The sequence below is a fragment of the Petromyzon marinus genome, chromosome 17 (assembly GCF_048934315.1).
Source record: "Petromyzon marinus isolate PM22_M1 ecotype Great Lakes invasive population chromosome 17, UKy_Petmar_22M1.pri1.0, whole genome shotgun sequence".
NCBI lineage: Eukaryota > Metazoa > Chordata > Hyperoartia > Petromyzontiformes > Petromyzontidae > Petromyzon > Petromyzon marinus.
Window position 1 is genome coordinate 7,649,636 of NC_133683.1, and position 24,653 is coordinate 7,674,288.

Consider the following 24,653-nt stretch of genomic DNA (forward strand, 5'->3'; position numbering starts at 1 on the left):
CAAATACATTTTACTTTGGAAAATGCTTGATGTTGGAACCCATAATTTAGTCTGACTTTGTTTAAAGGGAGGTTATGACACATTCAAAGGTGGCATGACCTTTAGGCAAATTATATTTCTCATCCAAGTGTACTATGCCCATTAGTGTGTTTATGTTCGTGCGTGTCTATGTGTGCAGTGGAGAAATATGCAACAACACCATCGGAGGATCCCTGGTCATGTGTCCCCAGTGTGACCAAAAATGCACCTTTTGGAGGCTAAATGATACCTGCGAGACTGCGAAGGTATCACACAAATACACCATCGATGTTCCCTCTAAATAAGGATACTTATTGGTTTTTGGTGCTGTGCATCATTATCACAAAGCCAACTCACGTTGCTGAGATTGTATCATTAACATTAACCATGATCACTAGATTGCAGCACATCATGCTAAACACTATGCTGCCATTCGTGTGGGTGTTAAATTTTTTTATACTAATAATACACGTGTGATCATTTTTAAGGTAGTTAGTTATAGTTTTAGCAAATAGGGCATTTTAATGGACTAAGTCGATGGTTAGACAAATACATGAAAATGAATGCATCGTCACATCCCAGCGGGAGTGCAAAAGTTACTTTGTCTGAGTAAATCCGACACGATGTATTTCATGAGTATTTCTCCACGATCAATACAAGTGGACAAAGTATTTTGAAATCTGAATTTCAGTGCTAATTAGTTGACATGTCATAACGAAATAATGATTATTCACTTTAAAGTGTCAGAAATGTATGTCCACAATCATGGAACTGCCCATTGCTTATTTTGCTCTTTCTGTCACATTTATACAGATTTGTTTGATACATGAATAGCGCTATAATATCAGACATTGTAGAGCATTGTCATCTCCACAATTTAATGGATGTTTCATGAGTGATTAATCTATTTTAACTTAAAAATCAATCGATGCATCATTACTTTCCTGCTGTTGATATTGAAAAGACGTGGATGCTAAGATTTAAGGTTTAATTGTGACTAACACCTCTGATTGTGCCGTTGCAGACTTCACACATGTATGAAAATCCGGTCACCATATTCTTCGCAGTTTTCATGGGACTTTGGGGTAAGTGATGCTAAGCATTGGCACACATTGTCCAGACACAGTGACAAGTATCAACATGTTTGCAATGATGATGAGCACATTTGGCCACATACAGTGTTAAAGAAGTTCAACATACATACGTACAACCATATACAGTACCATCATGTCTTGCAATGTTCGTATGCAGTGATCCTGACAGTCCTATTATGAACCCACTGCTCAATGAGGGCAAATTTGGACCATGACTTGCACACATTGTCCTACTCTTACGAATGATAACCGATAATCTTTAATGTCCACTGTGAAGCAGATGGTGTGTATTTTTGTGTAATTAATACACGGGCAATATTAATCAGGGCAGCCACATAATTTGAACCACGAACCTCTGCAACAAGCAACGAATGCGGTACCCCAAGGCGATTCCATGAAAAATGCAAAGTGGCCAGGTGGCTCAGAGTTCAGAGTGCTGCGTTGCCGCCGCTGAGATTCTGTGTTGAAATGAAAGTGGCCACCTGCGATTAAACCAGTTTCTCAATTATAGCAAGATGATGGTCTCAACTCAGTCACCGATATCTGCACAACAAATACAAAAAATCCATAATGTTAAAGTTGGTTCTGTACTTAATTAGGCTACATTCCAGCTCTGAGAATAAAAATGTTAGCTTGACTATCACGTAACAAACGCTCCTCTCCGTGGCAAAGCATTTGGGAAAGAGCTACCCCTACTGTGTGGACCAGAGATCACAGAGGTAGCTCTGTGACATTCACTTTTGTGTAACGTTTTGTAACACGAAGAGCAGCACTGCTCTGTTATAGATCCAAAGGAAAACTCAATCTCATGCCATGCCACTCAGTGCAAGTGGGATAAAATTGTGGCAATGTACCAAAAAAAGCCAATAAAGGTATTTATGAAAGAAAAAAAAGTACTAATGAAGTTACTTTGAACATTACATTTAACAGACTACATTAGGTAACCTTTGAACCCTTGAGCAATCGATAGTGAAATTACTTTTCTAAGTAAATCCTCCCCGTGTGGTGTGTCGCAACAGCCACGGTGTTCCTGGAATTTTGGAAGCGTCGCCAGGCATCGCTCGCATACCGCTGGGACCTGACGGCAGCGGCGGAGGAAGGAGACCCCATCCGGCCCGAGTACCTGGCTCGCTGCACGACCACGAAATGTAACATCATCACCATGGTAATGCTTTCTGCTGTCACCACGGCGACTACCTCATGGCACACACACACCTCTGTTTTGTAATGTTGCATGTGTAACTGTTCACTGTTTTCCTAGTTTTTCTTCTAACATATTTGTTGGCCTTTGGTCAATTGTGTTTTCCTCCAAATATTATCCCGATTGTACTATCGGAATCGTTATGAAACAATGTCCATTTGGAACTCTATGTTATGGAAAGGTTTGCTCAAGCAGATGTTACATAATTACTTCTAAGATCCCTTCAAGTGAACACACACTAGAGGGTGGCCCTTTCGCATCAGCCCTGCTACAAAGAAATGTTCATGATGGTCAAACTCATCTTTTTTAATTCTGAAAGGTGAAATTTGTCCAAATTAAGAAAAGAAACAAATATAATATTGGTGACCAGGCTGATCGGCTTACTACTTGGTTTTATTGGAGGCAGCTGCCTGGATTAAAACCAAGAAATCTCAGCTCTGCCAGCTCAACTCTCAGACATCAGGACCATCAAATCCATTCCTTTATATCATCGCATGCTTAACTAGTAGTGGGGAAAACAAATATTAGTTCATCAGTTAACCTTAACGGCTCACACTAACATTGGTCACTCCGACAGACTAATCTATATACAAATGCTTTTCCGTCTGTGTCCGTGCATTGTGAGTGCAGAAGGAGGAGCCTCATATGCCTAAGAGGATACTGAGGTTCCGATACTGCCTCTCCGGGATCATGGTGTTGTTCTGGGTGAGTCCGCCAACTCAACAGCAACATTGAACCCCTTCTCCTGATCCAGTGAGCTATGGCCAAGTCACCTGCTATGTGCCTCATCTTGGAGGCGAAGCAGGTTTTGAGCCTGGGTACTGCACGAATGGGTAACCATCATGCACAAAATGGACTGTAGGCTGCTGCAGAGCTACCTTGTGGCCAACAGAGAACTGCATTCTTTTGCTTCCATCCTTTACCAACCTGTACTGGTGTGCATGGTGAAGTATGGGAAAATAACCCTGACAATCTGCGCAGGGTTGGGAAGGCCATCATCCAGCAGTGGATTCATATACGGGTTATACACATATATATATTTTTACTTGACCCAATCCTAACCTCCACACTCTGCTCCACCAGTCAGAATCGCTCTCAAACTATGTTGTTCCTCCTGTGTGATCCATTGAGTGATTACAAGTAGGGGTATAGATACATGCATAATTAGATAACTTACAGCCCTTTGGCAATCCAATCACCTGAAATATCTACAGGTGGCCCAAGGCAATGAATACATCATGAGCCGTATCATTTTATCCACCTGCTCCTGTCAACCTCGATTTGGGTTTCTCGAGACTAATCCTCGGCCTTAAGGCCAGATGGAAAAGATTTCCTCAGCTCCTTGGCCTTGAGTGTGTGGCCTCAGTCCGAGGAGTTTTACTAGAGGTACCGACCTTGACACTGGCCTCATACTAGCACACCCAACCTTGAGTGACCTTGACACTGATTGTGGCCTAAAAAGCTGCCGCCTTGGCCTCACCTTGGCCCTGTGGCTTTTGGTCTCAACTTCACATCTGAACGTGGCTCGAGGTCAAGCAGGGCCAGGGATAGTAATTCCTTTCATAACCTTGCATCATTTTCTACAATTGACCACGTGACGTTACCATTACACGTTCATTGTGTGTGATGTTAGCGAAACAGCTCAGGTTTTGTTTAACATGTAGGCTTTTCGCGACCAATATCATCCATAATATTTTTTTTGGATTAGATCGCGTAAATATGTGTCATTAAACCCACCACCACCCGACAAAGCCAATTAGTAAAGTTGTTCACGTAAACAGAACATGCCAATTCGTTACTAGTATAGCAAATTCACAATATCTACAATCTGAGTACGACGTTTTGCCAGTCATTTGGTTCTGCTGTAGACAAACGAACTGGCACCTCCTGAGCCACACCAGGCTAGCTCGGCACAGCTAACTCACGGCTTGGTTATATAGTGGAAAAGAGCTACAAGACTGTCAATCTCACCCACCTGTGTGTTTATTGTGTTACTGGCAGATCCTCCTGATTCTTGCTGCAATTTTGGGTGTGGTTGTTTACCGCCTGTCCATCTTTGGCATACTCTCCTCGAGTATCCCCAATCATGTGACCAAGATCAAGGTGATCGGTGCCCTACTCACACCTGATATGGTTACCACCATCACGGCCTCCATCCTCAACATCGTAATCATATTACTACTCAACAAAGGTTACGACAAGCTGGCCCTCGTCCTCACTGATCTGGGTAGGTGTCATCACCATCACGGTTTGCATATCTTTATTTTATTATACGCCACAAGAGAACACATGTAAATTTGAAGCTTGGATAAATGTTGTGCATGGTAAATAATGTCGCTGTAAAAATGTCATCATGATTTTAACCTTGCACCATGGGGCCATGAATAGCAGCATCAGTGCATCATCCAGTCACTTGTTCAACTACTGCCTGTTTTTGTCAGAACTCTCTTAAATTTTTCCTCCAGTTTCATTCCGATTGGGCTATCAGAATCGTGTCTTGAGATGAAGTATCCAATGGGATCTCTTGTAGACCAGTGCAACCCTTAATGTCATGAAATGGCCCTAGAAGTGAATATCACTGAGCTACCTCTGAGACCCTTCATTCAAGTGAACTCTGGTTCACACATTAGGGGGAAGCACTTTTCAATCCACACTACTACGGAATATAATGTTAATCTCGTAACAGTCAAATTGCTCATTCTCACAACTAGAATTTCACCAAATTAAGTGATGAACCAAATGGTGTATGTTACAAATGTATATGCCATCATTAGTAACCGTCCTGAAGTCATCAATTCACTGCACTTGAGAACACATGTTACCAGAGGCCGCTGCCTGGATTTAAACCCAGGATCTCAATGGTGCCAACTTAGCACTCTGATTTCACCTCTCGATCCATTGAATCACTGAATGTAATTGTGGGCTGACCCTCACTGCTGCATTGCTACCTTCTAGTCAGCTGTCAGCTATCTGCTTGTGTTGCTCATGTTGCCAGCTACTGAGCCCTTTATTAGTAATTTATCCTGCTGAAGCCTGCACCCCCTCTGAAAGGTGACCCATGATAATTACTAAGATACACCTTATAGATATTTGAGAATCAAGTGCACTGGCTTTCAGACATCATACGGACAGTGTAAATGGCTTAATTGCAAATGGAGACTGAAGGACACTCCACAGGGCGAATGTGGTGAACAACACCTGGTAAACAACTTGTGCACTGTCACTCATTCCCCAGCAACATCTTTGAAATTAACTTTTGATCTTCAAATTCATTTTAATGGATATCAAAGCACGTTACATTGTGAAATGTTGCTATTCCTCAATGCGGCATCATTATCAGTGGCTTCTCGTAGCCTGTGTGCCAGAAACTATGAAAGTAACATCAAAACTGATTGCCCTGTTTGATGTTTGTGTCCATGTGTGCCTTTGTATCACACCCACAGAGATGCCCAAGACGCAAGGAGAATATGAGTATCGGCTGACGTTCAAGAAATTCTTATTTCAGTTCGTCAACTTCTACTCGGCGTCTTTCTACATTGCATTTTTCAAGGGGAAATTCATCGGCTTCCCCGGAAGCTACACTTACTTTGGAAAATGGAGAATCGAGGAGGTGTGTAGATCTGAGGGGTTGGCCCCTCTGTTTTCTATGCTGTTTGTACAACATTTTTATGTTTTACTTTTGTAGTTGATATTTTTCCCAACAATTGTCTTCACACCGTGCTGTTTGTGAAATGTCGAAATAAGGACTCTTTCTTTTGGAACTCTAAAAGACCTCATTGTCTTCACACCTGGTCACCAGCTCTAGCATTAACACAGTCTCCGGAGTAAAACAGTTTTCGAAACCAGACTTGAGAGAGCATGAGGTCACCACGAGCAGAACACGTGTTAGACTGATGCAATTGGTAACCCAGTTAACTTGAGGGTGTTAGTTTATCACATATTTTGCAAGTAGTACCCTTGTGGTCTCTCATTGGACATTTTCAATTATATACCGTATTTATCAAACGCCATTTATTTAAAATTATATATTTGATCATCCTTAAAAATGTACAGTATTTCAGCCCCCCTCAAGGATATGTTTAGCCACTACCTATGACTCACTGTGGCGCAGTGGAGCATGTTGTGTTAGAGAACGGCCCCGTAATATGATATCAAGAACGAATTCTGGAGTAAGGAATTAAGCAGCATTGCGTTGTGCACACGTTAAATCAATGTCATTAAGACAGTGTTAATGACACGTAGTTTAACATTTACATAATTGCCATTCAGAGTCACCCTGAGTATTTGCAGTCACTCTATGCTCGGAAGAAAGTCCATTGCCCAAAATGTGCACCTGTTGCTCATGTTTCTGTTTGAAGGCAGACTTGTTGACACATGAGATGATTATAATGAGTATATTTGGTGTTATATTAAGGTGCCTACTTCTCCTGCTGCAGATTTGTAGAAAATCGTCACGAGGGCGATTCATTGATTGATATCCTCTCAAAAACAATACACATAAAGGATAAAGAATACAGCTTATTATTTAAGTGCCTCTGTGTTTTCTACCAACTTAATTTAATGTTTTACGATTATTATATTTACTAGACGATGCTCTGGAATTAAACTCACCTGATACTAAACACCAACTGCAGTATGCATGTTGTGTGTTGAACTTATTTTGCACCGTACACAGCCTGCATCGGATGTGTGGGGGAAGGACAACAAACAAAACATTATCAGATGCGCCACCATTTTCTTTATTTAAAATACATGAGGGGGAGGGGGAAAGTGTTTCTTATAATCTGGAGAATATTGATATTCTTAATCACTGTCCCCTCTAACATATGGAGCCGTCACTTTTGCAGTGTGCAATTGACTGAAGAGAAGAATGTGAGAGGATCATTAGAAATGATGTGTGGTATCCATATATGTATTACCCAATATTTCATATCTTCAGTGTTTAACCTGAATCTATTCTCCACCCCATCCCCCCTCCAGTGTCCCCCAAACGGCTGTCTCTTTGAACTGACTTCTCAACTCACTGTCATCATGGTAGTGAAGCAGATGGTTGGCAATTTTCAGGAGGTCATCATCCCGTAAGTATCGCATGAACACATGAAAGCTGTGAAGTCTGATTACGGCGTTTCCTCGTGTAACGCGGTAGATGCGTTCCTGAAAATTTCCGCGTGAAGTAAAAACGCGCAAAGCAAGGAATTACTGAGTTAATCACATTTTCACAGTAAATTCAACCTGCAGTCATCCCATGGTGGGATAAATAACTCAGGCTAGGCTGCCGTGTGACTGTATCATTCGTATACTTTATCAAACTGCTCAGCCGCGCAACTCAAGACAGTCGTTCATCGTCGACTGCTCAGGAACGCATCATAATGGCCGCGTTCGGCGTTTTAACAGTGTGCATTCCACATTATAATGGACACGTTCCACGTTGTGTGAAAAGTTTTCCCAAATATATAAACCATGTTACAATGAAAATGTGTTGTGTGAAAACGCATTCAGCGAAAAGTCGGGTCGACAGCTTGTTAGCAGTGTGCACTGGTTAAGCAGTGAACACCAGTCAAGTGGACAAAGTTCACCTCGTTAGTATCATGCGATATTCCGATCAGACGCTTTGTACATAGTTTCATAATATTAGACAAGCAACTCCCATGACTGAAAGAGTGTAGTGGATTGACAACGGGCTAAATGAAAAACAGCTACTACTTAGGTTTTAGCAGTTGTTTTGTACAGCTCTCTGACATGTTTTGTGTCATACCGCATATTGTTTGGCATGTCTTGACGTTTCGCTCCACGTGCTTGGGATATTCACATGATACAACCTGAAAACGCAGTGGAAAGCTATGAAATAGCAAACCTAGAGTTGATGAACAAATGGATATGCACGTGTGTAAGGGTGTCTCTGTGTCTGCACATGCGTACCTCCCCCCTCAATTCCCCAGATGGTTCAGCAATTGGTGGGCCCAGCGTCGGGCCAAGCTAAGGCCTGAGGCTGTCTACACGCGCTGGGAGCAAGACATGGACCTACAGCCCCAGAGCCCACTTGGACTCTTTGATGAATACCTCGAGATGGGTACAATGAGCTCAGAGGATCACACTACGGAGTCAACGCGTTTTACTTTATTATAAAAAAAAACACACAATTGGGTATCATTTGACTATATAGGCACGTGTGTACGGCCCCTGTGTATCTGTCGGACATTGTTGTGGGAGGGAAATTACCCACACTTCGGGTTGTTGAAGGCAGGGAGCACAGATGTAAGAGCTTAGATGTACAATACAACAATGTAATTTGCTGCACTGTCCTATGCTGCTCACAACCCCACAATAACTATTGCATGGTCACCCATCCAACCAATTTTCAGGCTCAGCTCTCCTTAACTTCTGGGATCTGATTAAATCTGACGCATACTGGGTGATTTGGCCATAGGCACCAATCTATGGATATACTGTGACACAATTGTCTTTGAGCATGCGTGTATGTGCATATGTACGGAGTTAAGTTTTAGAAACAATAGGAGCACATATTTGCTCCTCTTGTCTGCTAACCAATGCAGCTACATTGGTCAGCTTGGGTTGACGTTTCTCCCCCTTACTATTTATTTAAAACTCTTGTGCATAATGTCCACTGTGGTTAACTGCTGTGATTTGTTGGCATTTCAGCCACAGTGCATATGCCTAAAAATGTGTGGTATGGTTAATGGAGTCCTCAATACAGGATGTGATCTAGTTATTATAGCCACCTAGTGGTGGAAAATGGTGCAAAAGAAACCCAGGTGAACCAGGGCTGAGCATTAAAGATGGTAGTGGCTGGTCGCATCTCAGTGGCCAATGTAATGGACACGATAATTTTGTGAACAAATGATACGAAAATGTGATCATATTTTGGGGTCTCCTTTGACTAAAACACATTCCATGCATTGAAAACATGTTTTGTTTGCTTAAAGTAATCACAACATAACAGCATTAAGAGTGTGTGTCTATATCCTGTTTCACTCATTATCCTATCCTTGCCCCCCTACCCATTCTCAAAATATACCCCAGTTATCCAATTCGGGTTTGTCACTCTCTTCGTGGCATCATTTCCACTTGCGCCATTGCTCGCACTGCTGAACAACATCATCGAAGTGCGGGTCGACGCGTGGAAGCTCGTAACAAAGATGAGGAGGCCTGTGGTTTCGCGAGCAAGAGGAATTGGAGCCTGGGCCGACATTCTGAGTATCATTGCCACCCTCTCTGTAATCACCAATGTAAGTCGCCAGATTGTCCGCTCGCTTTCTCGCTCAGTATCCCATCTTATGAGTGACATAACATGTCATGTTAGCCGTGTGGGTTCTTTTTACCATACTTCACCATTCTGGTCATGGCAGGTTTGAGAAGAGGTGTAGTGGGGGACCAGGAGCGGTTCGGGTATCACTCGTCACTGATGTTAGTCGTAGCTGGAAGTCAATTGCATGTGTGCTGAATTCAAAGTGCAGTGCACGAATCACTGCACCACCGCTCCTATCCACTCTCTCCCAAAATCGCAAAAGGTAAAGCCTTGCAATTGCTTGCTCATGTCACTGCTGGCAGAAGGGCCTCAACTAAAGGTAGCTCTAGAGAACCCCTCTACACGGTATTTGGCCTACTCTTCCATGATGACCAGACATGTTGTAAGTTGTGGAATTACCTGCGCTAAAACAGTGATGAACCCATTTATTTTGCTAATTGGACAGAGGTGGGGGAGATTTAAGAAAATGATCCATTGCTTCAACTGTTGTGTCAGGAGACTGAACTGACGACTGCCAGATTGCAAGTCCTTATATGGTAACCATTTCACTCTGGCAGCAACCCCCCAAATTGTATTTGTGAAAATTAATGTAATTGCCAAGGTAAGATGTTCAGAAGCCTTGGTCAAATCATTGCATGCTAAGTGACCGCTATCGCTGTGCCTCCGTATGCTAATTCCACAGTCATGCATCTTGGCGTTCACAACGGACATCATCCCACGCCTGGTGTATTATTATGGATACTCAGCAGAGTATGGCACAGGTTCGCCTACAATGCATGGGTACACGGAGGACAGCTTTTCAATTTTCAAGATCAGCGACTTCAAGGAGCAAAATTATCCCAACATCCTGCCAGCCTGGTTTGATCCGGAAATCCACACAACCTGCAGGTTTGTGCCATTCAGTGTCATGCCCAGCTATCGGGGGTGCCGTCCCTGCGAATGTGATGCACTGATGTCTGGGTGTGTTGTCCAGGTAGATGCGACATCCTTCTGGGTGTGGCGTCCTCCTGGCTCCGCCCCTTCCTGATTAGGCTCGTTTTCTTCCTCTTTTCACTCCGTGACTTTCCTTTTAAGACCCACACTTCCCCTAGGCCCCACCTCTGTTTATGCCCTGCCCCTTACCGTGGACACAGGGTTTGGCTTAGTTGGGTAGTAAGGGGTTGTGGTAGGGTTGGGGGAAGAGTGTGCATGGTGGGTGGGGACAGTAAAGGGGGTGGGGGGGGAATTGGAGGGGGGGAGCAGTGGGTACGGGTGGGATGGCTTCACAACCAAAGTCCCACTTAGAGAAATATAATAATAGATTGATATAAATTCTAGCTCATTGTTACCTTGCTAAAGAGTAATGTTATTTATTTATCTATCGATCCACGACTGCTTAATTGAGTCTCAAGATCCATTTGCAGGAAGACCGTGCATTGGGATTCCAGTTTAAGGTGGTCTTATGCATGTGGGATGCAATAAGAGGTCCTGGAGAACCCATGATAATGAAATGAAGCTTAAAGGTTCACACAGACATGAAACCACTTGGTCTACAGCCATCTTCTGGTCACCTCAGCACAGATAGTTAAGAAATTGATGCGATCTACCAACCCTTTTCTCTAACGTTTTTGAATTGCTGGCATACACAACTATAATCAATATAACCATATTGATCGATATTTAATATAACCTTACTTGACTATGATCAAATCACCACGAATACAGCTGATCTTAGATTCCGGAAGTCAAGCCGGCTTGAGCCTTGTTCGTGCTTAGATTGATGATCACCATGCACAATGCAGGTGCAGTAGGCGACTGTGGAGCTAGGTTGTCAGCAGTGGGTACTTCAGCAAAATTAACAGTTGTGCTATATTGCTCTCCCATTATCTGTACTCCCTGCCTTCACCAACCTGGCATGGACCAGCGTGAACCATTGTCAAAAGAGCCCCCACAAGCTGCACGTTGTGGGAAGGCCCTCTTTCAGAAGCGGATTTTTTTAAGGGCTGTGAACGCATTTACCGTTTGTGCACAACCATACTTGTTCAATTTAGCGCCAACTCTACTTTCGAGGCACTTTGCTCAATATAGTCCATGCATGCTTGTGGTTGTACGTGTGTAGGTATCCAGGTTATCGCTACCCGCCGGATCATCCCCAAGCCTACTCCGTCACCAAGCAGTACTGGCAAGTACTGACGGCAAAGCTGGCCTTCGTCATTGCCATGCAGGTACACATCAACATGCACACACACACACATTCATAAACCCATTGAAAGATAAAGGTACAGCCCTGCAATTACTTGCTCATGTCACTGATGGCAAAAGCGCTCCTGCTATAGGGAGCTCAAGAGAGACCCTTAAGATGTATTTGAACTGCTCTTCCACACTGGTCAGACGTCTTGGGAAGATGTGGGAGTTCCCACACTGGACAGAACCAAACTCAGCCGACCAATTGACTGGATGTATTCCATTTACACTGCTAGGTGGATAGAGGCAGTGGAATGTAAAAAAAACTTTACCATTGTTTACACTCCCACGACCAAAGATCAATTCACACCCGTGACCTCTGGATTGCAAGTCTAGTGTGCAAAGCCTTACACTACTGCACCATCGTATAGACTCATCTGTGAGCAGTTGTTAAGGTCAGCAGAGCAAACCGTGATCATTGTCAATGGGTCATTACAGATAATGCCAGTAATGCTATTACACCTCACAATTGCACAGTATTTCTGAGATCACAAATAATAGTGGTAATACAATACTTTCATCATGCAGCAGACGATTCATGTTGTTAATGCAATTTGTCACAGGTAAGCATGTGTACTTGTGGGAAGGGGAGTGGCTGCGTTGTTGTTTGTGAACTGCGCTACCAATCCTGTGTGACCGGAGTACTATTTCTGGCCACAGCCAACAACAGTGGAAAATATTAGAACCAGTGTTGAGCTTCCCTTAAGTTGATTCTGACTTAAAATGAGTACTTGATGAAGTGTGTGAAAATCATCACTGGCGAGATAAAGGTGCACACCACCCCCGCAGGCACTGTGCCACCCTTCATAGATGCACTTGTCTCAGTCTGTGAAAGGCTACACAGGGAATCTTTGTAGTGGTGACATGGCCGAGTGTAAGTGTTTGCTGATTGTTGCGGTAATTTGCGGCTGCCCAGGTGAATACTGTGGGTGCATTAACTGCACATCATAAATGTTGCCTGCTGCATAGTGAACGTAAAAAAACCCATTAAGTAATTCAAAAAGTGCCTCGGTATAATTTGCCAAATGTTCAAAAATTACTCAAATGACTTAATTTAATTGGGAAAAACGACGTAACAATATAATATCCCTAGGCTTCAGGTCCCCGGAATAGTTGACCTGAGATGTAAAGCACTTTAAGATGCTGCCATATTATATTTAGTAAGCACCCTTTACATGCAAATCCTGAAACTGAAAATCCTTTACCTGTGTGTGGACGTGTGCAGCACGTGGTGTTACTCACGAAGGCCTGCATTGCATACATCATCCCGGACACGCCATCCCATGTGCGTGCCTGCATGTGCCGCGAGCGCTTCGTCGTACAGACGATTCTGCAGCAGGCAGAGCTGGGCCGTCTCCATAACACCCTCCTCACCGATTCCCCCAGCTCACCGCCATCGCCTCAATTCCACGTTGAGGATGAGCAGGCAGAGATGGGCCTGCTTCGCTGCTCACTGCATAAGGAGTCTCCTGGCGTATTGCACCCACCCCAGCGGTGCCACATGGAGAATGAGCAGGCAGAGAAGACTGGTGACGACTCACTGCTGAAGGGATCCGAGGAGGAATCAAGCAGCGAGGATTCGTCAACTGTCTTCTACAGCATATAAATCTACTCAGACTTTTAAAGGAGGCTGCTATCCTAACGCTGTTTGCACGTGGACAAGGACATTGCAGTCGAGGACTATCTGTATATATATATTAATAAATAGTTTATGATTTAACATGTCTCAATCATCTCATGTCTTTTCATACGAATCACGATGTGAATGAGGAAAACTAGAAATTATTGTTATTTTGTAAATATTTTTTTTTATTTTGGTTTAACACGTAGGCTTTCGGGCCCAATATCATCCATAGAGGTGTTTTTTGGGTTAGATCGCGTACATATATAAACGTGTCGTTAAAACCCGCCACCACTCGATACAGCCAACTAGTAAGGGTTGTCACGGAAACAGAACAAGCCAATTCGTCACTGGTACTTTGGAGAGCCAAGCCACAACATTTATAATCGGAGTACGACGTTTTGCCAGTAATTACAACTAGCTTCATCAGGCGACAGCCAGATTTGTGACACTCTTGCGCAAAGTGGGGGGGGGGGGGGGGAGATTACCGAGTCAACGTACATTATGCATGTGCATAATGAGAGCATTTTGATCTTGTCCTTCCTGTCTATTGTGTATTAAAATAGCCGTACCAATGGTAATCCCTATTGAAGTATGGTGCCCTTTATAGGCATGCATTTAAATAATGTATTATTTGTTGGCACCCGTGTTCAGCAGTAGCAGAGCACACGTGCCAACAAGGACACTCAGTTGATTTTAATGTTGAAATTCTGTGCAAAACTAGCTACTGCTGGCCAAGAATAATTCGAGAATCTATCTAAATTGAAAGAAAAATTTACCGTTCGGATAGCTACCGCCTTTGTGCTGTGTGGAAGCGACCCATCAAATAGTACATTAGATGAAACTCCGAGTACCCACTCAGGAGGTATAGTGGTAAAGCAGTGGAGGAAAAAAAAGCAAATTTTTAAATTTGCCCTTGTTGAATGATAGAGTCGAGACACAGCAAGTGAGATTAAGAAAGCGCATCGGAAGAAATAACGGAGGTGAGAGAGAGAAACAATTGCCTGCTGGAGAAGGAAAGGCATTCCTACCGAGGGAGACAAGTTGACAAAGATTTTGATAATGGGAACCGGTGGCGTGGCTCGATCTTCCCTATGTGCGCAACACGCTACCGAAGGAAAACAAAATCCTATTCAAAGGCTAAAATAAGCTCCATTTTTTGTATAAGAGCCCGATAAACAATAACCCCATCCATAGACTGAGGAAGAAAGGGAAGAGCCTGAACAAAGGGGAGGAGATTACGACAGAGATGGGTTGGAGGTGGAGAGAAGGGGAGAGGGGAGGCCATAAAGGCGGCTGCACATTCAAGGAAAGCGGCGTAGAAAGAGTTGAACGGGGACATGGAGACAACAGACAAAGGGTGGAGAAAGAGGAAGAGAGGATCTTTCAGTGCTCGCTACAGGAAACCCACAAAACTGAATTTCCTAAACTCGTGTCGCCTCCGTGACAGCAGCACCACCAACGCCACAGACTCACGCTCCCCTAATCGATAATACCATCTCCATTGCCGACCAGCCACGAGATAGCTGCTCTCAACACCTCGGTCGTGGTGTATGCAGCAAAAGACTTCCGGCTGGTGAGCAACCGGCCATTGCGAGGGTTGGAAATAAACTGAAGCACGGGGCGACTCCCACAACCTTCGGGTATTTCCCAACTGGATGACGTCTTGGGACGAAGCCAGAAGTAAGCCAAATCCGCACTCAATAAATGGGACAAAGATCCCAGAGAAGCCTCCAGAAATGTCACAGGAGGCTCGGGTGTGAGAAACCAGACTCCATGTGGGGTCCTCCAGACCTTTGCCCTCCAGTTCATCAACATTTGTAAAAGCAGGACGTCTCAAAGGTACGTAGCATGGGTGAGGGACGATGTTGAGAACCACGTTCCATGATTAGGCGCTTTGACAGGTTGGGGTCCGAGTAAACTTTTAATGGACCTCACCCTACGACATTACGGATAGAAGGATAGTGTGCCGGCACAATCCGGACACCCTGCTACACCGAAACACTCTGCTGCATCAAACTCCCTGGTACAGCTAAACACTGGCACGATTACGCTCAAATACACACAAACTCTCGCTCAGCCAGTTGGTACACAGGTTGTCAGTTGTGGGGGACGCGGGCCCCCGGCTTCCCCCCCGGGGGAGGGCTGATCTCGAGAGGGCTGCGGGCTCCGGACTCCTCGCTCGAGTGAGAGCAGCCGCTACTCGACTCCTCGCTCGCGGGGAGAGGGCTGCCGCTCTCCGGCTCCTCTCTGTGGCTCCAGATCCACCCAGGACGGAGATCACAACCCCAGTCTCCTCCAACAGCTACCACAGACACAACAAATCCGTCAACATCAGTTGGTTGACACCGAGGCGACCACAAGGCAAACACCGGCTTAAAGCTAAACGATACGCATGGAGCTGCATCTCACAATGCAGTGCACGAAAACTGATTAAATAATACAGATTTAAGTTTGCAAATTAACACAAAATTCGTTCTCAATTTTAGTTTTCCAAATGCGCTATCGGCGTAATGTCAAGAGACAAATAAATCATCCATTCGTAAATCTCGCATAGCCGTGCAGGCCCTGTGTCATAAAATGCGGTGGGTGGCCTTTTATCTTGTACACAATAGGAGCCAACACTTTCACATTAGCTGTGTTATGAGATTGTGTGGCGCACGAGAGTCAAGCTGAAATTGTTATTCTCAGAGATGGAATTAGGAAAATGAAGTGCAAAACCCAAGGTTAATGAGACTGTAATTTTGTGCAGTCGCTGGTGACGGGGCTCGGACGATCGACTTGATAAGACTTGAGACCTCGGTTTCAACCCAAGCGGTCAAAATCCAGATTCAAGCCCAGAATCTCATTATTGCCAACGCACCGCTTTGATCTCTGAGCCACCCGTCCACTTTGCATATATAGTGTTATCATATATTTTATCTGAATGTCACCGCTGTACACTCAATTTTAACGGTGATTTTCAATATCTATCTTTGGGATGTTTGCCAAATTCACAGATATTTTTTAAGAGTGACAAGAGAAAACCCATGCATCTTACGTGACACTTTGTTGTGCTCTGCATTGGCAGTGATTAAATAACGCTTAAACGTATTTGAGTTATCGACAAATGAGTTTTAAGTTCGTAATAATAAACTAATATTACCGCGCACAATTTTGGAAACAAACTTAACATTGAGCGCCACTCGGAGGCGATAAGTACACTCAAACTTTGCACGGGCAGTGTCGTACACCTACTTGCTGTACTGCCTCTTACCAGCTGGAGGCGGGTGGGCTCACGCACGCCACGTACGCACCTGGGCGTTGCGATGGAGGATGTCCAAGAAGGAGCCGAGGCCCAGGCTGGGGAGGTTGCGCGAGTCAAAAGCTCGGCAAGCTGCTTCTCCACGCGTGACAGCGCGGGTAGGCCCAGGGGCTCTGCCATCTTACTTGCGTGGCTCAGCAGACGAACCAGATGCTCGGCTACCGCCTCTGCGAAGGAGACAAGCAATGCCATTGCAGGAGAGGACAACGATGCTGTAACTCGCTCCAATAGGCTCAACAACTGCAACTCTCTCTCTGCCCTCCCACCCCCCACGTCTCATCTACGGCCTCCCGATGAGTTTCATCATCACTCTCCAGATGACTCAAAAAACAAGTTTAACACGAAGGCCTTCGCGACCAATATTATCCATAATAGAGATTTTTGGGATAGGTCACATAAATAGTGCATTTTAAAGCGTATTATTGAGTGCATGTTTACATGATCTAACCCAAAAATCTAGATGGACTAAAAAAAACACTGGCAGACTTCTCGCACCCGTATGCAAGACGATATCGCCCCAATATTCGAATTGTTCAACTATCCCCCGAACCAGTCCAGGATTAATTTCAAGATCACACTCAGCATTCTGAAGGTCCTCCGTGGTCTGACCCCCTATGTACAATACAAGAAACTACATTTTATTCAGATTGTGCTTTCGATATCGTGTAATGAGACGGAGTATCCACTCGGATCTCTCACGGAGCAGCGGAACCCGTCCTATTGGAGAATGAAGAGAACATCACAAAGCTACCTCTGACATTGCTTCTAGTGACCTCTGGTCCACAGAGTAAAGGGAAGCACATTCCCACCCACTCTGTTGAGCCGATATTGGACTTGGTCAAATTAAGTGCATAGCCATTTATTTAGTATGTCTTGGGTTTTTTTGACAGTCATTAATGACCGAGCTGAGACCATCAACTGGCTGCACTTGACAAAGCAAGTTTAATCAAAGGTGGTTACCCAGATTCGAACCCAGGATCTCAGCGTTTCCAGCTCAATGCTAATAATCTCTCTCAGCCACCCGGGTCATCTCGATGTAAATTTGACAAACTGATGCGTCGTGATATGCCAAACTCTTACTAATGCATTAGTAATAATCGAGACGAAATGTGAAATAAGGTGTTTAGAGAAGCTACGACACTTCAGCGCGCGTGCAATCCAGTAGACTCTTGATTATCCGTGTGCGGTTTATCTGATTTGCGGATTAACCACGCACATGAGATTTTTACTTATTAATAACTCATGGATTTTCCCTTAGGCCCAAATTAATAATCTAAAAATAGTTATACATTGTAATTCTTGGAAATGTTTGTTACAAGTCACGTGCTTATATCGAGCAAATATGTGCGCCCATGAATCCGAAATCTACGTGATCACCTCGACAGTACAGTAGTTGCATATCTTTACAACAGTGGGTGGAGTTTGATTGATGGTGATTGGCGTGGCTCTGCTATCCACTTAGAGGGCCGAGTCTTCTGCTCGGGAGCAGGAAAGTTTTATCACCGACCACGTGCATCGATCGGTTGATCGTTAGTTTGTGGCATAGAGATCCACAGAAAATAGATATCTTTGGATGATCCGAGATTTTTTATCATCGGCAGCCATCTTCCCCGTAATTAGCGCGGATAATCGAGAGTCTACTGTATGTGAAAATTTGTCTCCTTACTCCCCGGAAGAAGCGGCGGTCTGGTGTCGGGAGTGCTGATGTTGCCGAGAAACGCGGCCGGTTTCTCCTTGACCACGAGGTCGCGAGGAGTCTCGAGGGAGCCACAGCACAGGGCCAACTGAAACAGCTTCCGGGCCAGCGTGTCCCCTTTCACCTGCCCCAGGAAGTCCTGCACACACTGTTGGTGGAAACAATAAAGGACCCAAACCACATGCAGCCATATCACTCTGTTGGGACAAATAGAGGGTGACACATGCATAGATGTCCGACCAATTTCAATGCCCCCCCTTACTTTTGTCTCAACGTGTGACTGAATTTTGTGAAAGCGATGGCCCTAAATATTATAGAGGAGAGTTAATGCAGTGGTAGAGAAAGTTTTTTGATAATGGTGGAAGTATCCACAGACTTGAAACGTATGGCGATTATCACTCATTAAATAATTCCGAGGACAAATGTATTATGGAAAACCTTTGACAAATGTAAGCAAATGCATGAACTTTCTCGCACGGTAATTTTGTTGCATTAAGTCCAGACGCCATGGCCCCCACCTTCTTCAGCTTATTCACAAAGATGTCCTCGGCGTTCTGGAAGACCTGCAGCACCATCTCGGTCGCCGGCTGTGTTGTGAACTGTCGGCGAAGATCGGCGCTCGTCCCTGGCAAGGGGAACGACTCCAACAGGTATTTCTTGACCTTGTGTGGCCGGCCCTCCACCTCCTGCTTGATGTCACACTCGATGCGAGCCAGCCCACGGTCCATCGCCTCCCGCTCGCCTTTCTGGGCCTTGCCGATCACCTAAACAAACAACACAATGTTAGCAACTGTGGCGGCCACAGGTGCAGGGCAGTGCTGTAGTTGCGATGATGGAACACGTGATGGACGAGTGGTTCAACAGCTAATGCAAGGTGTGCTGCTAATGCACGATTGCAATCGAGAGATGGGATTGGTGGATCATCCTAGCAGCAGTGGCTTTTGGCAAGCCATCGAACAAAGACAGTTACCGCATCACTCGCTTTCAGATGGGCTTCTGCGGCCAACTGGAATGCTCTTCCTTCCGATATTAGGAAGCCATTGCAGCTATGCACTTTTAAATCTATATTGAAAACAATTTCTTTAGAACTGCTTTTTGTGTTCAGTTTGTTGCCCTCCACACCTCCGATTAGCACAGTTGGCTACGTACAGTGCGAAAGAAGTTCAACATATATACAAGTGGTTTTACCCAATCCAGTCATTTCTGAGTACTTGTTTAGATTTGCAAATTTTGATTCTGACGCCGGCACACATGTCCTCCTCATTCATTAATAACAACACGGGATATTTTTTTACATTATTTGTGAAGCATATAGAAATGCAGTTTTGGATAATACACCCGCAATATTAACTAGGGCGACTCCTGGGATCGAATCGCGAACCTCTGAAACAAGCGACAAATGCACAACCACTCGGGAAAGAAAATTTCTGTAAGGAGCGGTACAGTAAAATAGGCCTCAGCCTTCAATACGATATATATTAACATGATGTACTTACACGAGCAGTTACTTCAGTGCTCTTGTCACAGCACTGCACCCCCAAAACTGAAGTCGTGTTGGAAGTCTGTCTCAGACTGCATGACAAAAGGATACACCACATTCACTTGACAGGGAGACAGGTGTGAAACTTGTGTGCCTGAGGAACTGAGGATAGCTCAGCATTGTGGCCGTGTAAGGCAAACGCAGGGGCGGGGGAATATTGGTAAAAGGCTGATGCAGTGTCACTCTCAGGTGTGAACACAGCGACACGTACGTTGTGGCTGTGTGTCAGCAATTCCAGAACGCATTTAATTCCGAAAGTAAACCCCCTCAAGGGCAACAACAATACATACTTGAGGCAATCTAGATTTGAAGCTTTCGCGACTGCAGGAATCCACACTCTTTGGTTCTTTCGGTAAAGTCACGTAAAATCGAGGAGGAGGCCGCTTTCCTACCTTACAGTTACACGCTAATTTCTCACGTTAACATCACTAGCACTGGCCACTTCTTTATGACCCATGGGCTACACACATTTCAAACCATTTAAAACAGTCTGCCTCAGCAGCACACCAAGGCTTTCCCACCTGATGACGGACGCTTGTGTTGCGCCCGAAACGTCGTGATTTATTTGATTTTATACCTACGTGACTTTACCGAAAGAACCAAAGAGTCTACTTGAGGCATCCAATAATAATACAATTCGCAGTCAACAAGCGACGCAATGCATACACACGTACACACACACACACACGCTCGTACATGCAGGCACGGCACGTACGGAAATGCCCAGAGGTATGCTGGTGATACGGATGCCCAGATCGTGAATATCCGGAGGCCCGTATCGTTCCATGAGATGCTTCAGCAAGTCCGGCACCTTGAAGCGTGCCATCACTCCTTTGCCTCGGGAGCTGCGGCTCTTGGCCACGAAGGTCCTAAACTCTCCCGCAAACAACAACAACACGAGCGGGTTACGCAGAGCGCATGCTAGGGGAGCAACGACGACGCATTGATTTGGACGTGATCATTCATCCTGAAGATCGCGATATGCACACCGGATCGCGTGCATAAGAATTTATGTTTTAGATTTGTATACGTTGCGTGTCATTGTTTCACATTGTCCAACACCCACCCACTCCAGTCACTAGAGCCGGCTGTGTTCACGTTTTAAAAAAAGGCGTTGAATCTAGAATTTATTCACGAGCCCTCAATCGCGATAATCGATTGATTCGCGACATGGGTGGCTGGGGTGGCACGTATCGCTTCTGTTTATGTCTGCAAGGAATGACTTGCTGAGCCTTCGTATCATTTCAAATACCAAACAAATTCATGCATCAGTAGGACTGGGGCCTTGAAAAAGGGAAAACATCCGATAAGCGACGTTTCGGGCAATGACCCTTCTTCATATTGCATAGAAAGGCCAGAGAGATTGAGTCAACAATAAGAATTGGAAACTGCACTTCACAGTGATTACCGTGTTTCAAAAGTTATTAGGTAACCATTCATATGAACCTTATGGTGGGACCCCGGGGTCCCATAAGTCCCCGGCTCTTGCATAAACATTATATTATATATAATGTAAACATTGTATTATAATGTAAACATTATATTATATATTATATAAACATTATATTATATATAATGTAAACATTATATTATATATAATGTAAACATATTATAATGTAAACATAAACTGTGGTCTTTTTCACCAATGGGTTTGAAGGATGGTGGCAAGTGTTGTCTTGTTAAACTATGCCTTTAAAAATGAAAACTACTTACCTACAGTAGCTCTATTTAAATACACTATCGAAAACATAATTTACTCCCCTCTGCCAATCATCGTGTTTCTCAGTGTGGATTTGTGAACACACTTGTTAAACAATACATAAAATAGTACGCGTTTTCAATGCGCTGTTCATATTGTAAAATGTGTTTATACCAATGTGACTCTACAGCAGTTGCAGAGCCGCACTTTTATATAATTCAGGTCAAAGCCAGATAAACAGTGGAGGATAAACATCGCATGAAGGCGGGGCAATTGTTGTGCAATCATTTCAGGTCAAATTTACAGGTGCGTTTTATTCATGCCACACAGGTAGAGAGTTGAGAGTGAAACCTGGCCCACTGGCATCGTGAGTCATGGATCATGAGTCACCCGGACTTGTTGTGTTTGTTTATGGTTGCTATACAAGCCATCAAATCTACACCACGAAGAGAGTTGATGAACAAGTAGGAGAGTGTGTAACTGGATTACATTAATGTGCACAGGCGTTTCAGATGTGAATATAAAATAAATAAGGTCGACTCAAACGCCACTCTTTAGGATTTGGCACACTCAACATTTTAATTGATAAATTAAGACCAACAAACAATAATCAAATGGGTCATGCATCGATGCACCAATTGTGGTTACGGACTGCTTAAGAAGAAAATGATGAATGCAGATTCGAAGCGAGTTTAAACATGAATCTACACCATTTAAATATATTTTAAACAACCCGTTGCAAACATGACAGTAATTTGAAATGTAGCACTGTACATCAGAACAATTTGAAAGACGTTAGAGATTTGAAACTGTCCAAAAAGAAAGGAGGAAAATGAATGTATTTTTACATAATACAGGTTTTTTAGGTAAGATCACGTAAATATAAAAATGTCGGTAAACCCACCACCACCCGAAACAGCCAATTAGTAAGGTTTGTCACTTAAACAGAACATGCCAATTCGTTACTAGTACAGCACACCGGTTGTGTGTTAGAGAGCAAAGCCACAACATTAACAATCTGAGTACGACGTTTCGCCAGTAATTACAACCAGCGTCATCAGGAGGCAGCCAGATTTGTGTATTTTTAAATGTAGATTTATTTAAAGCTAAATTTAAAAACATATAGAGAAACTGGAACATTATTATTACAGAATTTGGTGGGACATATGTCGAAAAGAGAATGACTCCAGCTTAGCTTGCAAGAACTAAGAGACATAGTGTGGCCATGCGGCCTTAATGAGAGAGACTGACTCCAGCTTAGCTTGCAAGAACTAAGAGACACAGTGTGGCCATGTGGCCTTAATGAGAGAGACTGAATCCAGCTTAGCTTGCAAGAACTAAGAGACACAGTGTGGCCATGTGGCCTTAATGAGAGAGACTCACTCCAGCTTAGCTTGCAAGAACTAAGAGACACAGTGTGGCCATGTGGCCTTAATGAGAGAGACTGACTCCAGCTTAGCTTGCAAGAACTAAGAGACACACTGTGGCTCAGAAAGCGCGTTGTGACGGAGCGCGTTCCGCGTTGTGCGAGAAGCGTTCCCTAAAGTAAAGAAAACGCGTTGTAGTGACAACGCGTTATCGTGTGAACACGCGGGACAGACCCAGGTGTTGTGGGTTAACTCCCCGAGATAAACTTTCTTCCAACTTTGTGTTTTATACGCCCGGCGCTCCGCCAATAATTGTTGTGAGCGTCGCTCCTCTGCCCTCTGTTGTTCATGGAGGGAGACTGCACCCTAGTGCCCAGTATCGTCCTCCGCGAGCCTCTTCAAAATGCTGATCTTGACACCGCTGGAAGCAGTCATCGGCCTTGACCTCACCTCACAACAGTGCAATTTTAACAGCTCAACATCAAAACACAATGATGGATCGCTTGCACCAATCGCACAACACCACAGCATTGACTCTCAGCTGTTTCTTGTGTAGAGAGGGTCACGTGTGTCATCATAATTGCGCTAATCCTGAAACTCGTGCTGCGTAATATTTTCCTTGCCATATTACCTGTGACACACATAATGAGGACAACCGGTAAGTCAAATGAAACCAGAGGTTGGAAACCTGTTCTTTATAATATTAATAATAGCAGGCAATTTGAACACGACTTTTAGAAACACCGATGCAGCTATACACATGCCAGATTGTCCAGACATTTGGTTGATACTAATAGGGTTTATTTGCCAGTATTGTACATTATTTAAATTACATTTGTTTGGGCGGCAGGGTGGTGCAGTGGGCACGCCCGTGCATGACATCTTCTGAAGGACTGCCTGGCTTCGCTTTCCTCATTCTGGTCCCTTTCTCTGTATGGGTTTACTCCCATGGCAAAACAACAACAACATACAATGTAACTGGTACTAGCCAAACATCCAAATTACTCCTGCGAAAAGTTGTCAGGCCCCTCCTGAACAAGAGTCTTGAGACTCAGTGAGATTGCTTGTGTGGCGATCGAAACGTCGTGATCCATTATTATTTTTTCTACCTACGTGACTTTACCGAAAGAACCAAAGAGTAAGGATTCCTGCAGTCACGAAAGCTTGAAATCAAGATTAATGAGTGTTTACATGTGGGAGGAAATCGGAGCACCTGGAGAAATCCAAGCAAATGCTCTATCACAAATCTACAGATGGAACAGGCGGAGTCCACATTATTCGACACCGCCTTCTCTACCTCCTTGACGACCAAGGGGTGGGAGTTGTCGCAACATTTTTGTGATCCACCAACCCTCACCTCCACGTAGTGGTGGTTTACAGGCATACATAGCCACCACAACCATCCGGCTAAAGTAGCTGTAATGCACATCTAAAATTCTACAAAAGTTGATGGGGCAAATGTCGTAGGTCAATTGGTTTGATTTCTATGCGCATTAACCAGTCTCTAACGTATGCACATTTAGATTCGCATTCGGCCGCCAATGGAACAGGTGGAGTCCAAAAGCAAAGTGGATGTACTGATTGTATCTTCATTGCGGGACTCATCCAGCAGTGGATTGACAT

General features: G+C 44.2%; 1 protein-coding gene and 1 long non-coding RNA gene across 2 annotated transcripts in view; both read right to left on the minus strand.

Moving 5' to 3' along the window:
- Window positions 1–24,653, minus strand: part of LOC142924803 (uncharacterized) — a 331,170-nt gene that overhangs the window by 237,458 nt on the left and 69,059 nt on the right. The window contains exons 3-4 of the long non-coding RNA XR_012941872.1: window positions 20,680–20,840; window positions 19,921–19,996 (exon numbers count right to left, since the gene is read on the minus strand). This is a non-coding gene — a long non-coding RNA (uncharacterized LOC142924803). The remainder of the gene's footprint in view (window positions 1–19,920; window positions 19,997–20,679; window positions 20,841–24,653) is intronic.
- On the minus strand, window positions 7,618–19,353 carry LOC142924805 (uncharacterized). The gene is made up of 4 exons (XM_076067585.1): window positions 18,943–19,353; window positions 18,395–18,572; window positions 16,662–16,895; window positions 7,618–7,622 (listed from the first exon to the last, which is right to left on the minus strand). The coding sequence occupies exons 1-4, from the start codon at window positions 19,150–19,152 to the stop codon at window positions 7,618–7,620; spliced, it is 627 nt and encodes a 208-aa protein (XP_075923700.1). The 5' UTR covers window positions 19,153–19,353.

Bases quoted from the DNA above. Each gene is read 5' to 3' on its own strand.
- LOC142924805 (XM_076067585.1), bottom strand. From the start codon at position 19,152: ATGGACCGTGGGCTGGCTCGCATCGAGTGTGACATCAAGCAGGAGGTG. The intron at 18,573-18,942 runs GTGGGGGCCATG...TTCCACCAACAG, and splicing joins TTGTGAATAAGCTGAAGAAG to TGTGTGCAGGACTTCCTGGG. The intron at 16,896-18,394 runs GTAAGGAGACAA...TCTCCTTCGCAG, and splicing joins ACCGCCGCTTCTTCCGGGGA to AGGCGGTAGCCGAGCATCTG.